The sequence below is a fragment of the Calypte anna genome, chromosome Z (assembly GCF_003957555.1).
Source record: "Calypte anna isolate BGI_N300 chromosome Z, bCalAnn1_v1.p, whole genome shotgun sequence".
NCBI classification, from domain to species: Eukaryota; Metazoa; Chordata; class Aves; order Apodiformes; family Trochilidae; genus Calypte; species Calypte anna.
In genome coordinates this window covers 58027253-58041905 of record NC_044274.1, presented here as the reverse complement: position 1 = coordinate 58041905, position 14653 = coordinate 58027253, and the positions used below count along the sequence as shown (strand labels likewise).

General features: G+C 40.3%; 1 protein-coding gene across 4 annotated transcripts in view; it reads left to right on the top strand.

The window, feature by feature from the left end:
- TNFAIP8 (TNF alpha induced protein 8) overlaps nt 1-14653 on the top strand; it is a 59426-nt gene that overhangs the window by 326 nt on the left and 44447 nt on the right. The window contains exon 2 of one of the 4 annotated variants that reach the window (XM_030466901.1): nt 11418-11485. The exons of 2 other annotated variants lie outside the window; for them this stretch is intronic. In XM_030466901.1, the coding sequence (XP_030322761.1) occupies nt 11485 (1 nt within the window). In that variant the 5' untranslated portion in view covers nt 11418-11484. Of the gene's footprint in view, nt 1-108; nt 196-11417; nt 11486-14653 lie in introns of those variants that run through there. One more of the 4 variants, XM_030466904.1, reaches the window with a different exon arrangement.

The following is a 14653-nucleotide window of genomic DNA, read 5'->3' as shown; positions in this document are numbered from 1 at the left end:
GGCTGGGCTGGGCAGGGCTGGGTTTGGGTTGCCAGCGCCGCCCCGGAGTTACTCAGGTTTCAGCGCGGGGGAAGAACTTCGGTGTCCGGCGGGCAACTCGGAAAGCCCCCGGGGGGCTGAGGCGCGTCGCTGCCGCCTCCTGTCCCGGAGGGTGTGGGCGCTGCGGAGCCCCCGCACCGCCTCCGAGCGGCCCAGGTGGGTGCAGCCCAGAGGCGCTCACGCTAAGCTTTTCGTCACGCAGGAATTTATCTGAGTGAAAGCTGTAGTCGGGTTTCTGTCCGGGGAAGCATGCCAGCCTGCCTGCCCGCCCTGTGTTGTTTCTCCTGTGCAACACGGCAGTTTTCTGTTCTGTTTTGTTTTGTTTTGTTTTTTTCCCAAAACTATTTCTGCTGTCGCTCGGAGTGAGCACGCCCAGAGCCATCGGCAGATCTTGAGCGGGAGCAGCCGCAACAAGTGCGGTAGCGCAGCCGAATGCTGCTGCACGGCTGCTCGCCTTTGCTGAGACAGGCGAGCTTGGTTTTGAAATACTACTTGCAAAAATTCTGCCGGTAGAATTAGTTTGTACTGTATTTACTAACTGCTAAACAAACGAGATCGCGGTTTCAGTGTGGGCTGGATGGTCAGACCTTCCATTCAGGAGGCCTGTGGGTCTGTAGGACTTTATGTTCGCAGTCTTGACCACACCAGAAAAGCAAAACGTAGTTGAAATGATGTTTCACTCAACACGTGTCTCACTTTGGCTGTGCAGCTTTGCAAACTATTTTGCATAACATGATGAGTGAAACTATTCTTGGGTGGTGAGGACTTTTCCAGCAGCCAGCTGTGCCAAATGAGGAGCTGCTGGTTGCACTTGCTGGCTGAGTTGGCTGCTGCCAGCTCTGCTTGCCTCTGGTCAGCTCTAAACGACGAGTGCCAATAGCAGAGTTGAGTGCTTGCAGGCCTTGTGACAGTGGTTGCAGCCTTTTGGCTGCCACAGACCACAGGTGTGGTCTGAAAAGTGTCTCTGAACCATATCACTTGTGAGCATCACTGATACTGTGACCTTTATTGTCTAAGCCCAGGTCAGGCTGTGCCATATCTGGAAAGGCACCGTCCTAGACCAAGTCCTGATCCTCTACACTGTTTCTGTTCCCACAAAACCTTGAGAGTCAGAAGATGTTTTTGAAAACATGGGACAATCTACTGGCACCTGGTATTGCTTGTAACTCTTCATTCAATGGCCCTTGGATGAAAGTTTTCTTTATTTGTGGTGGAAGTTTCTCATTGTGATTTCTACCTGTAATTAATCACCATTTTAGTAAACTTAGGAGAAAGAGTCTGAGCTTTTATAACATGAAACTAAGCTGAATGCATTCTTTTCCTCATGCTACCTGTATTGTTGTCATGTATTAGTAGTGCAAAGATGTAATGCATTGACCGACCTCAGAGTTTTAACAAGCACATAATGCATGGACCACATGTTACATGAACATTTTTTCCTTTTCCTGCTTTAAAAAATTATACTGAGGAGGAGATAAAACACCCTGCAGGGAGTCAGCTTATCAAGTACAAGGAGGTGTGTGGGTGTTTCTCACTGCTTCATCCCAGAAATATCTTTTCTAAGAGGTGGGAATCATCTGCTGTCTCAAAAAAAAAAAAAAAGGTAAAAGTTAGCTGAAACTCTAAACAGGAATTGTTAGGAAAAAAAAAATCCAGAAAGCAAGAATTTTGCAATGAAAGGATGTCTGAGACCTTTATTTGAAAGACAAAATTTTGTGACCTTGGACATGCTTAGAAGCAGGAGGAAGGAATTAAAATGTTCTAGTACATTCCCATTCCCTGATTTATTATGGAAGCAAAATTCACATGGAATATTACTAAAATAAAAGGTCTGTGCAGGAGTAAAAGACACTGAGGCTTGAAAAGGAAGTCACTCCCTGTTTGCCGTGACAACAGGAAGCTGCTCATTTCCATTAAATAGTAACTAGATTAGTGTGACCAAACCTAGATTTCAGTGTACTTTGTGGCTTAATTTGTCTGCTTTGACATGCTTAATGTGAAATTAAGAATTGCTGCTTCAGGTGGCTGAGGAGGTAATAAAATGTTTGAAAAATACCATGTTTTGTCACCTTCTTATTTCAGTATGTCAAGATGAGTCCTCTGAGTGATTCATGTTAAAATGCCTAATAATCTTTAAAGCAGATAATGCATCCCTACAGGCTATTACAAAACAAATTAAAAAAGTACTGCATAACAAATTATGGTATGTAAACAGTAGCTGGTTTGAGAGATGTTATGATGATGAATTTTCTTCCAGGTTGTAGAGATGTCTGTCCTTGGGTTCACCTCTTAATAGAAGTTTTGGCCTAGAATTTATCTTCAGTTTTTTTATTTATTTCCTGCTTTTACATGAGCAGTATCAGGATAAAAAGGAAAAGAAGAAGTTACCAAGCAATGTTTGTCATGATCTTAAAATTGCATATATCCACTTAAATTACCCACTTTAATGCCAATGATTGGAAGTATGTTTTCCGTAGTTTATACTAGGTTGATTACTTTCTAGCAGTTTTGACTGTCAGGGTAAATCTGGTTTATTGTTTCTTGCATCACTGAACTGTAGTACAAAGCATTTGGACTGAACTTCACTTCTTTTTTTTCTTCATATAGGTATGTTTGTTGTCATTTCTTGTATTTTTCCCACCTTTATGTTTTCATGCTGTTATAATCTTCCTGCCATGTGCCATTATGCTTTTTTTAAGTTAGATTTTGGGGATCAGATTGATACGATGATCAATTGAAATTTAATTGAAAACTAAGTACATTGGAAGAATTTTCTCACAGGAGAAGTATACTTTGTGTACAGTATGTCTGTTCTTTGGAGTATCAATACACTGAATGTGGTGTCCCAGGAGCTGATGATTTAATGACAAAATAACTTAAGGACTTCTTAAGGTTGGCTTTGGTGTCTGTAGGCTCACAACCATGAGCAGCCATGTTGTGTATCTGATCTGTAATAGAAATGTTTGCAATATTTTTCAACTGTGATGTAGCAGGAAATCTAGTCTTCATTTGAGTCTGCTTTCATGATCAAAGAAAGTAAGTATGGTTTGAAATTAGTTACGGATATTTTTTCCCTTATGCCTCCAGCATCTTCTGATCATAAGACCTAGGGTAAGTGTTTTGTGTGGTCAAGCAGAAGTTAAGATGCCATTTTGCCAGTTAGGCAAGCAAGCAACAGTTTGCACTTGGCATTTTTACACTCTCTTTCTTGAGTAATGCTTTCTTAAACAAGAATTTCCTTTCTCAGCAAGACCTCACCCCCACCGAGACATATGAGCTCTGTGCCCTGAGACTGAGGTCTGTAACTTGTAGAGCAGTAGCACTTGCCCATTTCATTAGCATCTTTAACAAGTCTCAAAGAAGGGGAAGAGTACTGAAAATTGGAAGCTAATAATATCGTTTATCATGTGCTGTTTTCTGACCTGATCATTGACACTGTTTTTTGGAGATAAAACACCATTTCCTTCTTTATTTCACTCTCATGGTTCCCGGGAGCCTGCAGCAGGCTCTGATTTAGTAAGGGAGGTGTGTGAGATGGAGTATCAGGAAAAAATAAATACCCTTTAAATGATGTAAGTGAAACCAATTCCTTAATTTAAATTCTGTTTTTGTTTAGAAACTCGGGTGGTGAAAAGAGTCTCAGTTCTTGAGCAAACATTTTTCAGAGTTCAGAGGTGTTACGTGCCTTTTAGATGATAAAAGCATTAGTTGGCATTGGTAAGTTAATAAGATGTATGATAAGGATTAAGTCCAGAAGATACAAGTACCAAAATTTACATTCCTTTCAATGCTTCCTCATAAGTAAAAGTCTATCTCCTAGTAAGTGAATTTTAGTATGAATCATGCCTTTAATCAAGATATTGTTTTTCATTTTAACATATCTAGGTTTGAAGTTGAATTTATACTATAAGATCAACAAAACTAGACAAGCTGAAGTTCTGAAAATGAATATGGAAATCATAAAAAAAGATTCCAAAAAGTAGGTTTGAGGTGATGAGGAGCATTCTTTGTCAGAAGTCTGCTGAGTAGATATGCAAACTAGCACTTGGTCCTTAAAAGAAGCAAAACTTTGACTTTCAGTTCTGCAGGAATCTAAAACATAACCAAGTCATCAGTGTCACTGTAATGAATGGGGGAGGGGTGGAGGGCACAAAGTTATGTGTAATGTTTTCTTACCATCATGGGTATTGAAAATGTCAACTTTTATAATAGAAAGTGGGCACTAAAAAAAAAAAAAATATTTGTCTGGACTCATAAATCTTCCTGCTGTTCTGATTTCAAAACATGATGTGCAGCAGATCCTTTTTAACCATAAATGGTCCTCTGTGTAGCAGAAAACCTTATCCCCACTGGACATATATAGCCAAGTGCTCCTAAAATACAATTGAACATTTTTGTTACAATGTTGAAGTAAATAATTGCGTCTTGACTTACAGAAAGCATTACAATGTTATTCTTATGTGAATAGTAATGAAGGGGGTTTTGGAGCTGCTTTGCTTTAAGGGAATGAAAAAGTTTATTCTCTGTTATTTAGTAACAATAAAGCATCGTGGTATATATGAAGCAGTTTTTAGTGTTCTCTGGCCTGTTGTTGTTGTCTAATACCGAGTTAAGTAGCAAAACCCTATCTTTCTCAAAGTGTTTTGTAGTTTTTCTTTTGATTACTGGGAATGTTGTGGAGAATTTGTTACTTGGAAGGTACTGAAAAATACCTGTGACTTTCTGACTCATCTACTGCAGAAATTACTGTCCAAATCATGAATGTGCACAGGCATAAAAAGCCCTAGATAAGTAAGTCAAGTTAAATAACCTCTAATTAAGCCCCGATGCTTGAGCCAATTCAGAATTTTTAAAATTACATATGTGTGTATTTATTGTATCCTTCCACTTTCTGTTAAATGGTATTTGTTTTATTTGTTTAACCTCTCTCTAGTGCATTCCAATAATTTTCCAAGTGCTGAGGAGGAACCTTTGCCCACCACCTTCAGCTCATCCCACTTCCTCCTTAGCTGGGTACACAAACTGCGTTTACCAGCTGCACTTTGCAATTCTAGTTAGAAGAGAGAAGTTGATAACCTTTGTCTTTATCTGGTTAGTTATGGCTATTATTATGGTGAAATGGGAATAATACAGGTCAAGAACTTGCTGTTTATGCCGTTCTTCAAAGTTTTATGTAACAGAAATCTTCACTGCATTTTTATGCAACAAAACCAAGAGTGTTTTATTTTGTTAAAGATTCTGATACAAACTGACTCTCTCATATTTTGGGTAAAGGATCTGCACTGGTCAGATAACTGGTTTTATATTTCTCCCCCCTTACCTTCTTCTAGGATAATAAAAGCAACTATGTAAAATAGGTGAAGTTCAGTTTGTAGGGATATCTCCTGCTGAAGTCTCAAGTGGATTCAGGATGAGTATAGCAAAGTGTTTTTTTAACATCTGCCTGTGGTTTCCTGCAGTTTTAGAATGATTTAAACACACTGAGGGAAGCTAATTTTTTTCTCTGCTTGCCTACAGTATTCTTGTATCACTGAGTACTATTTAACAATAATAATAATATGGATAATGACAAAATGTTTTAACCTCCTGTCTGATGAAATAATGAAATAAGATAATACAGATCTGTTACTATGAACAAATGTGATAGGAATCTTGGTTTTTGTTTGGTTTTCTTGTTTGTTTGTTTTGTTGTTGGTTTGTTTTGGGTTTTTTTTGGCTTCCAGCTGTCTTTTCCCCCAAAGGCCACAGCATATTGGTAGACTGCATTCTTTCTTGTTTGGAGATGTCATTCTAGAAACAATTTATATAATACTCATCTATTTCCATCAGTTCTATATCAGGATTTTATCTGTCCCTTGATGTGAATTCAATAGATTATTTCCAGACATATCCACCTAATTTGTTACCCATTAAAATGTTTGTTGTAATACTTCACTGTGTCAGATTACCCTCGTGTTAAAGAAATCTGCAAATTTGTTCTTGCTTGGAGCTTTTATAAAACTTACTCGTACTTACATGTAGCATTGAATAATAGTGGAAATGTGATTAATCTCTGAATTGTAGAGAAATCTGCAGAGCTACGAATTTGCATTGTACTGGTCTGCAAAACATCACACTGGTCAATGATGCAGAAAGTATGCTGACTGCAACCAAATGCTTTTGTGCAGATTTAATAGCAGAATTTACTGTAGGAGTTGCTTTCAATATGCAGGTGGATGTTTTAAAGCTTGAAATTTGAACTTTGTTGTAATACCCAGAGGATAACTGGAGAATAGATGGAGAAGAGAACTGAATGTAAAGGCAGTGATAAGCAGTAAAATACTATCTACTTCATTATTTATTTATACCTCCAGTCAAATGGAATCTCATACGAATGGCAGTTCGTACATGTCTTCCACTTCAGGTATTAGGCTGGATAGGAGAAAATCACAGAATCACAGAATGTTTAGGTTGGAAGAGACCTCCAAGATCCAACCTCTGACCAGCACCATATTCTAAATACTAAACCATATCCTTAAGGACCAGGTCCAAATACCTTTTAAATACCTCCAGGGTGACTCCACCACTGCCCTGGACAGATTATTCCAATGCCTGACAACCCTCTCAGTGAAAAAAGGTTTCCTAACATCCAGCCTAACCCCCCCCTGGCACAGCTTCCATCCATTTCCTCTGGTCCTGTCACAGTTCACCAAGGAGCAGAGGCTGTTTCCCTCCTCGCTCCACCCTCCCTTGAGGCAGCTGAAGAGAGCCATGAGGTTTCCTCTCAGCCTCCTCTTCTCCAGACTGAACACCCCCAGCTCCCTCAGCCACTCCTCACAGGACTTGAGCTCCAGTCCCTTCAGGAGCTTTGTTGCCCTTCTCTGGACTTGTTCCAGCACTTCTCTGTCCCTTCTTCTGTCATGCAAAAGAAAGATCTCTCTTCAAAGCTCTTTATGGTACAGAAGAAGTGATTTAGAAAGCAAACAAGACAGCCTGAAACTATTCGAACACTGCAGGGTTTTTTGTGTGCTCAGTGAACTATTTATCTCACCATGCCCACTAGAGCATGTCCTGAAGTGCTTCATCTACATGTTTTTAAATACCTCCAGGGATGGTGACTTCACCACCTTCCTGGGCAGCTCATTCCAATGCCTAGCAATTCTCAGTATAAGAAATTCTTCCCCAAATCTAGTCTAAGCCTACCCTGGTGTAATGTCAGGCCATTTCCTTTATACCTCTCATTTTTCACTTGAGAGAGGAGGCTGACACCCACCTTTCTGCTACCTCCTTTGAAGTAGGTGTAGAAAGCAATAATGTCTCCTCTCAGGCTCCTCTTCTCCAAGGTAAACAATTCCAGTTCCCTCAGCCTCTGCTCACAGGACTTGCTCTCCACATGCTTCTCCAGTTTGGTTGGTCTTTTCTGAACTTGCTTCAGCAGCTGAATTAGAATCATGGAATTTTAAGGGTTGGAAGGGACCTCTAGAGATCATCTAGTCCCACCCACCCTGCCACAGCAGGATCACTCAGGGCAGGCCACACAGGAACACATCCAGGTGGATTTTGAAAGTTTCCAGAGAAAGAGATTCCACAACCTCTCTGGGCAGCCTGTGCCAGTGCTCTTTCACACTCACAGTAAAGTTTCTCTTCATGTTGAGGTGGAACTTCCTGTGTTGTAGTTTAAGCCCATCATTCCTTTTTCTACGACTGGGCACCATTGAAAAGAGATGGGCCCTTTCCTCTTGACACACACTGCTCAGATATTTATAGACATTAATAAGATCCCCTCCCAGTCTTCTTTTCTCCAGGCTAAACAGCCCCAGTTCTCTGTCATTCTTCATAGGAGAGATGTTAAGTCCCTTAATCAATCTCATGGTGTTACACTGGACTCTCTCCAGTAGATCGCTGTTTCCCTTGAACTGGGGAGCCCATGACTGGATACAGTATTCCACATGTGTCTCACCAGGGCAGAGTAGAGGGGGAGGAGAACCTCCCTAGATCTTCTGGACACACTTTTCCTGGTGCACCCTAGGATACCATTGGCCCTCTTGGCCACATTATTGACCCATGGAGAATTTACTAAGACTCCAAGGTCTTTCTCTTTAGAGCTGCTTTCTAGAAGGATGCCCCCTAATGTGTACTGGTGGTTGGTGTTAATCCTCCCCAGGTGCAGGACTCTACACTTGTCTAGTACTGTCTACACTTGGCTTTAATTAACTTCCTGAGGCTGACCTTTGCCCAGCTCACTTCAGCTTGTGCAAATCTCATTGGATAGCAGCACAGCCTTCTGGTGTATCTGGAGATGTAGTCACCCTCCCAGCTTTGTATCATCAGCAGGCTTGCTGAGGGTACTCTCCGTCCCCTCATCCAGGTGGTTGATGAAGATATTGAACAAAACTGGAGCCAGTACTGATCCCTGGGGAACACCACTGGCCACAGGTCTCCCACTTGATTCTGCCACTGATCACAGCCCTCTGAACTCTGTTGTTGAGCCAGTTATCATTTCACCTCACAGTCCAGTTATCTGTCCCCTTTTTCTTGAGTTTTGTTATGAGGATAGTATGGGAGACCATGTCAAAAGCTTTACTGAAGTCAAGGTGTATGATATCCACTGCTCTCCCTTCATCTACTCATTTGCTGATTCCTCTGTAGAAAGATATCAGGTTAGTCAAAGCACTATTTCCTTTATAAATCATGTTGACTACTCCAGATAACCTTTTCTTTCAAGTGTTTAGAGATGGCCTCCAGAATGAGCTACTCTATCACCTTTCCATGGATTAAATTAGTTCTGTTTTGTGTGCATATATGAGCTGAAAATGCATCAGTATTGAAAGCATGTTGACTTTAGAACTCATGCTTGCATTAAGGAAAGCTGGCAGAGTCCATTTGTAATAGTAATTGAAGCTCAGAACTGGGACAGAGCTCTCTGTGAGAACCAGTAGCTGTGCCTTGGATCACAGGGACACATGGAACAGAAACACCTTATGTGCCACAGCTGTTGTGAGCAGCCCACATCTTCTGGGGGTGCTCTGGAGGGAGGAGTGCAGGGACAGGGCATCACATGAAGTGCCTTGCTAAGCTGTCACACATGTCACGAGGTTATGGTTACCCAGTATAACCATCCACCTTCAGTAATGCTCTGGTATCAGACTGGGCTATATGCATCTCCTGTATTCAGTCAGATGACCAAGGCCAAAACTTCAGAGGTTATCTTGTACAATTGAGAGAAATTGCACAGTTGCATGAAGAGCGTGCAGAGCATGAAGAGCAGTGACCATTGCTTAATTTCAGGTAAATTCAACTGAATTTCCTCAAGGGCAGTGCTACTGTGCCTGGCTAATTTGAAGGCAATTTGTTCAGTATTGCTGCAGCATAACCCTGGAAACAACATGCCTTAAGCTTGTTTATACCTTAGGCAAGACCATATTGTAATTAATATTTTAAAGCTGCGGAGCAAGTGCTGCTTTCTGAGAGCTGTGTCCAGTTAGCAGAAACCCTTCTTAGTCAGAGCTGGGGAAATCCTGTAACCTTGACAACCACCATACTACCTGCAGCCCCTTTTATTGAAAGGAAGTACTAGGAAGGCAGTAACTTTCTCCAAAATTAAACACAGAAAGACCTTTTAGACTATGCTAGAATTTTCTGTTAAAAAGTTTAGTTTGAGATAGTTTGCTCTATTCTCTATATGTGGCCATACAGCTCCTTATTGGTTCATAAAGCCCACTTGTTCAAGTCACCCGTGCTGGTCACCTTGGTTTGCAAGCACAGACCTTAAGAAGCAGCTGAAGATTATATCACCTAAATGGATATCCCTGAGGAACAAATAATTTGCAAACAGCAATTTGGGGGTGTTTCTCTGGCTGGTACATGCATTGCTATGTCTAACCAGCATGGCTGTAGACATACTCTCAGAACTTGCGACACAAAAGCTGTATCTCTGTATATCTGATAGTATGCCTGATCATGATGGAGCCCCACAACTTCTGTTACATCTTTATTTCTGTGACTCCAGGTATGCACTGAGCCCACAGTAGAACACAGTGATGGATGATAGTGTCCCAGAAGCTATGCTGCTGTATCTGAAAACTTTGGCCGAGTAGCATAAGGATTGAAATAGGAAATAGTTGTCTGTACAGATGCAATTACTGTGCAGCAGTTATTCTGTAGTACTTAATGTGTGGCAGCTATAGCAAAACTAAATCATATTTCAGACGTGAATATGGAAACTTTCAGTGCAAGCGTTTTTGAGGGAATAAAAGTTACTCAAGTTCTTAAAAATCATAATGTCTTTTTTTTCTTTGAAATTATTTTGTGGTGTTGTATTTGGGTATGATATAATTTTTAGCTATAAACAGTCATGTCAATGTTTAGTAGTTCTGATGCTTAAAGTGGAATCCTGAGGCTGTTCTTAAATCTGTTATAGTTTAGGAAAAAAGAGCAGTGGTGTTTTGGCAGCCCAGCTTAAGCACTGAGAGAAAACAGGAAGACAAACATATGTAGTTATTCTGACATCATCTAGTAAAATAAGAATGTCAAATTCAGAAACTGTGGAAAGAGTTAATAACTTGCCTGCTTATTTAGTACCCTATTTTCTTTCAGTGCTCTAGAGGAAGTAAACTAATTAGTTTTACACCCATATATTCTGGTAGTACCTCCAGTGCTATACATATACATAAATGCATATAAGTGTTTACTCTGTCTAGCAAGTTTTGCACTTCTTGTTTCTATGATCCTTCCATTCAGGAATTCAGTCTAAATTCTTCATTACTGAGCTTTTGTATTCCAGGAAGTTCCCAGAGATATTTGAATAAAGTAAGATGAAAGCAGGTCGATAAGAGTAAGAAATAATTGTCATAAAATGAAAACGGGTTCCTATTTGAGCACACAATTTTTTATTGACAGTAGAAGTGTGTAAGTGAATTACTGTTGGTAGCCCTAGAGCTGGTTATAATATGTTTACAGATGTTGGAGTGTGTCTGTTTTGAAAAATTTAAACCAAGCTGAAAGGAGTCTGGTGGAAGACAGCATTTTGGTAAAATGTTAAGCTCCTTTTGTTCAGTATGAGTGGAAGAGTTCAGAGTTTTCTACTGAGATAAAACTTCCTTCCATGTTGCCGGATAGAAGTATTTTATTGTGTTTTGCAATCCTTTAGGTGAATTTTTAGTAACTGGTAATATTTGAGAACAAGCATAATTTGAAATAGTTTTCTTACATAACACACATCCATTTTTATACATTTTGCAGGGGTAATTTCATACAAAACTAAGCCTTGTTAGACACAGGAACATTTCCAAGACACCTGGTTTTAATGCTTGTTTATTGAATTGATTAAGTAAATGTGTAGTGTGTTAAAAGCTATCTTCTCCTCATGATTCATATCTCTTCTCTTGATTATTTTGCAGAATGCCAAATCCAGACAGGTTTCTCTAAATTTCTGTGTAACAGCTGCATGTAGTTACATGTACCTCAAGTAAGTGTAGTATGTTTGAATAGTGTTCTATAAATATTGTGATTAATGCTTTTCAGTGCTTGGGACCAAAAGTTGAATTGCTTCTCAAAACCTGTTGTTTTTTTTTCCCTTCCTTTGTTCTTTCTATGTGTCACTGTAGTACTGAAGAGTGCCTCAAGATATTCAGACCTGCACTTGCATTCTCAGCTCTTTAAATATAATTTTTTTTTTAGCAAAATCTAAGCCCTGGATTTTCTTGGAAAATGCCTAGCATATAGCTAGCTGCAGCATCTTGTCATTCTGGTTTTTATTTTTCTTGACTGCATGTTTCCATTTTTGTCAGAATCATACTATGGTTTGGCTTGGAAGGAACCTTCACGGATCATTTAGGTCCAGTCTCCCTGCTGTGGGTCAGGACATGTTTCACTAGACAGGTTTCACTCAAAGCCTCATCCAGCCAGGCTTCAACCACTTCCAAGGAGAGGACAGCTGCAACTTCTCTGGATAACCGGTTCCATTGTCTCAAACTCACTGTAAAATGTTTTGTCATTATATCTAGTTAAATGTATTATCTTTCAGTTTAAAACTTGTTTACCCCTTGTCTGGTAACTATAGGCTCTGGTAAAAAGTCTCTCTCAGTCCTTCTTTTAAGCCTCTTTTAAGCCTCTTGTAAGCCTCTTGTGCTGGATGCAGCACTCCCACTGGGGTCCATCCCGAGTAGAGTGCAGGGGAAGAATCAGAGTGACCTCCCTCAATCTGCTGGTCGGACTTCTTATGATGGAGCTGGGGATATGGTTGGCTTCTTGGGCTGCCAGTGCACATTGCAGCCTCATGTCAAGCTTTTCCCCTACCAATACACCTGAGTGTGTGTGGGTATTTACTGTTCTCTCCATTGTCCTTAACGTGCATCTGAAATGCTACAGACAGGCAATAGCTGATTCCAAAAAGAAAGAAAGAATGGCTCTGTCATGAAAGTCACAATTTATTCTGCTTTAAAACCTGCCAGTCTGTAGTGTTTCAGAGAAAGTACATGTAATTTTCTGAAAAGCAATATGTGCCCTAATCCTCCAGGAAAGACAAGTAAATGAAAACAGTAAAAAAGACCATTTATCCTCAATGGCTTTTTCTACATCTCTGTGCTGTAAGAATTTTCAAATAAAAATTAATAATATATACAATTTCACCTGTTCAGGGGACATACCTACACATGGAATAGAATCACATTTCCAAAACTAGATATTCCTAGCTGGCAGAAAAGGAGATGGAGAGGTTATATGAGGCTTAAACCATTTAATATTTAGCTATGAAACTTCAGATCATTCTGTTATCATGTAAGTATATGATATGTATCCTGCACTTTGGCCACAACAATCCCATGGGGAGCTCCAGGCTGGGCACAGAGTGGCTGAGAGCAGCCAGGCAGAAAGGGACCTGGGAGTCTGGATTGACAGGAAGCTGAACATGAGCCAGCAGTGTGCCCAGGTGGCCAAGAAGACCAATGGCATCCTGGCCTGTATCAGGAACAGTGTGGCCAGCAGGTCCAAGGAAGTGATTTTGCCCCTGTACTCAGCACTGGTGAGGCCACACCTCGAGTACTGTGTCCAGTTCTGGGCCCCTCAGTTCAGGAAGGAGATTGAGATGCTGGAGCAGGTCCAGAGAAGAGCAAGGAGGCTGTGAAGGGATCCAGCACAAGTCCTGTGAGGAAGGGCTGAGGGAGCTGGGGGTGTTCAGTCTGGAGAAGAGGAGGCTCAGGGGAGACTTCATCACTCTCTACAACTCCCTGAAAGGAGGCTGGAGCCAGGGGGGAGTTGGTCTCTTCTCCCAGGCAGCTGCCAGTAGGACAAGAGGGCATGGACTTAAGGTCTGCCAGGGGAGGTTTAGGTTGGATATTAGGAAGAATCAGGCGTTGTAATGGGCTGCATTTTTTTGTTGTTTGGTTGGTTTTTTGTTTGTTTTGTGAAAAAATTTCGAATTTACATCAAACTTAAAAAGCTTGAAAAGTTTCATCTATTGAGACCATTTAGAAACAAGAATCAGTTCTGTGGTGGGTACTACACCTTTCAGAGCAACTGTTTTTTTTTTTTAATTCATGTTCAGAAAATGTATTTTTTAACAGTGTATGTATATTTCTTTTTATTTTGCTGTGGTTTTTTTCCTACAGTTCTTGTTTATGTGTAAAGCACAGCTTGATTGTGGAAGCAATTGCCGTAATTTTTGAAGTATGGCACTGACAGATTCCTTTTTATAGTCTTGATAAGAAGGTGCTGCTTCAGCGAGTGCAGCACTCCTCTCTTGACAGAATGCTGTTTTTGTTTATCAGCCATGAGAAGCAGACACTTTCAGCCTTTAAAACTTGCTTGAGTAACACATGTAGATTGGGAACCTGTTCTTCAGAGTTAAAATTATGGAAATTTCTAACCCTCCTGACAAGTTCTCTGCTAGAATGAGATTCTGACAGCAACTCAGAATAGCACTTAAAGTACATCATGTTAACTATGACATCTGGCACAAGATAGCTGCAAGGAAGCATACTTCATCAATGGCCATAAAATAAGGATTTTTTACATAGTGTCCTACGAATAATGTAAGTTTTTGCTTTGAATGCAGAAAGCTTTGCTTATGTTACCTGCTGGTAAAGTTGACTAGTTACAGCACATTCCAGGAAGTGCAGCTGCTTGCCCTCTTGCAAAATAATGAATATATTTGTTGCAGAGACTGTGCAAGGAGCCAAATCCCTTTGTGACTGATACTGCTTTCCTTACTGGAGAGCTTGAAGCCAGGAATCTGAACTGTTAAGAAACTTCGTCAGCTGATGCATGTATCATTAAAACCAGCATAAGCATTTCCAGTCAGGGACTGAAACCAGCTCTCATGCTGCAGTCATCTTCCACTATCACTCAGATTCTTCTCTCCCATTGTTTTTTAAGTTAAAACCATAAAAAATGTTATTTCTCAAGCTTCTTTCCTGACAGAAGTAACTAAAATTTTAGTATATGAAGACTTCTAAAATAATTTTTGACAAGGCAGAAACACAGGAGCTTCTATGACTTCACTAAATTAGTAGGAAAATAAATTGAAATATGAAGTGATATTCATAATACCAAGGTAATCAGAATCAAACTAATGGTGGGCAGTTTTGTTAGTTCTGCTGGCTGTGCAATTTTAAAAAATAAAACTAATGTCTCTGGA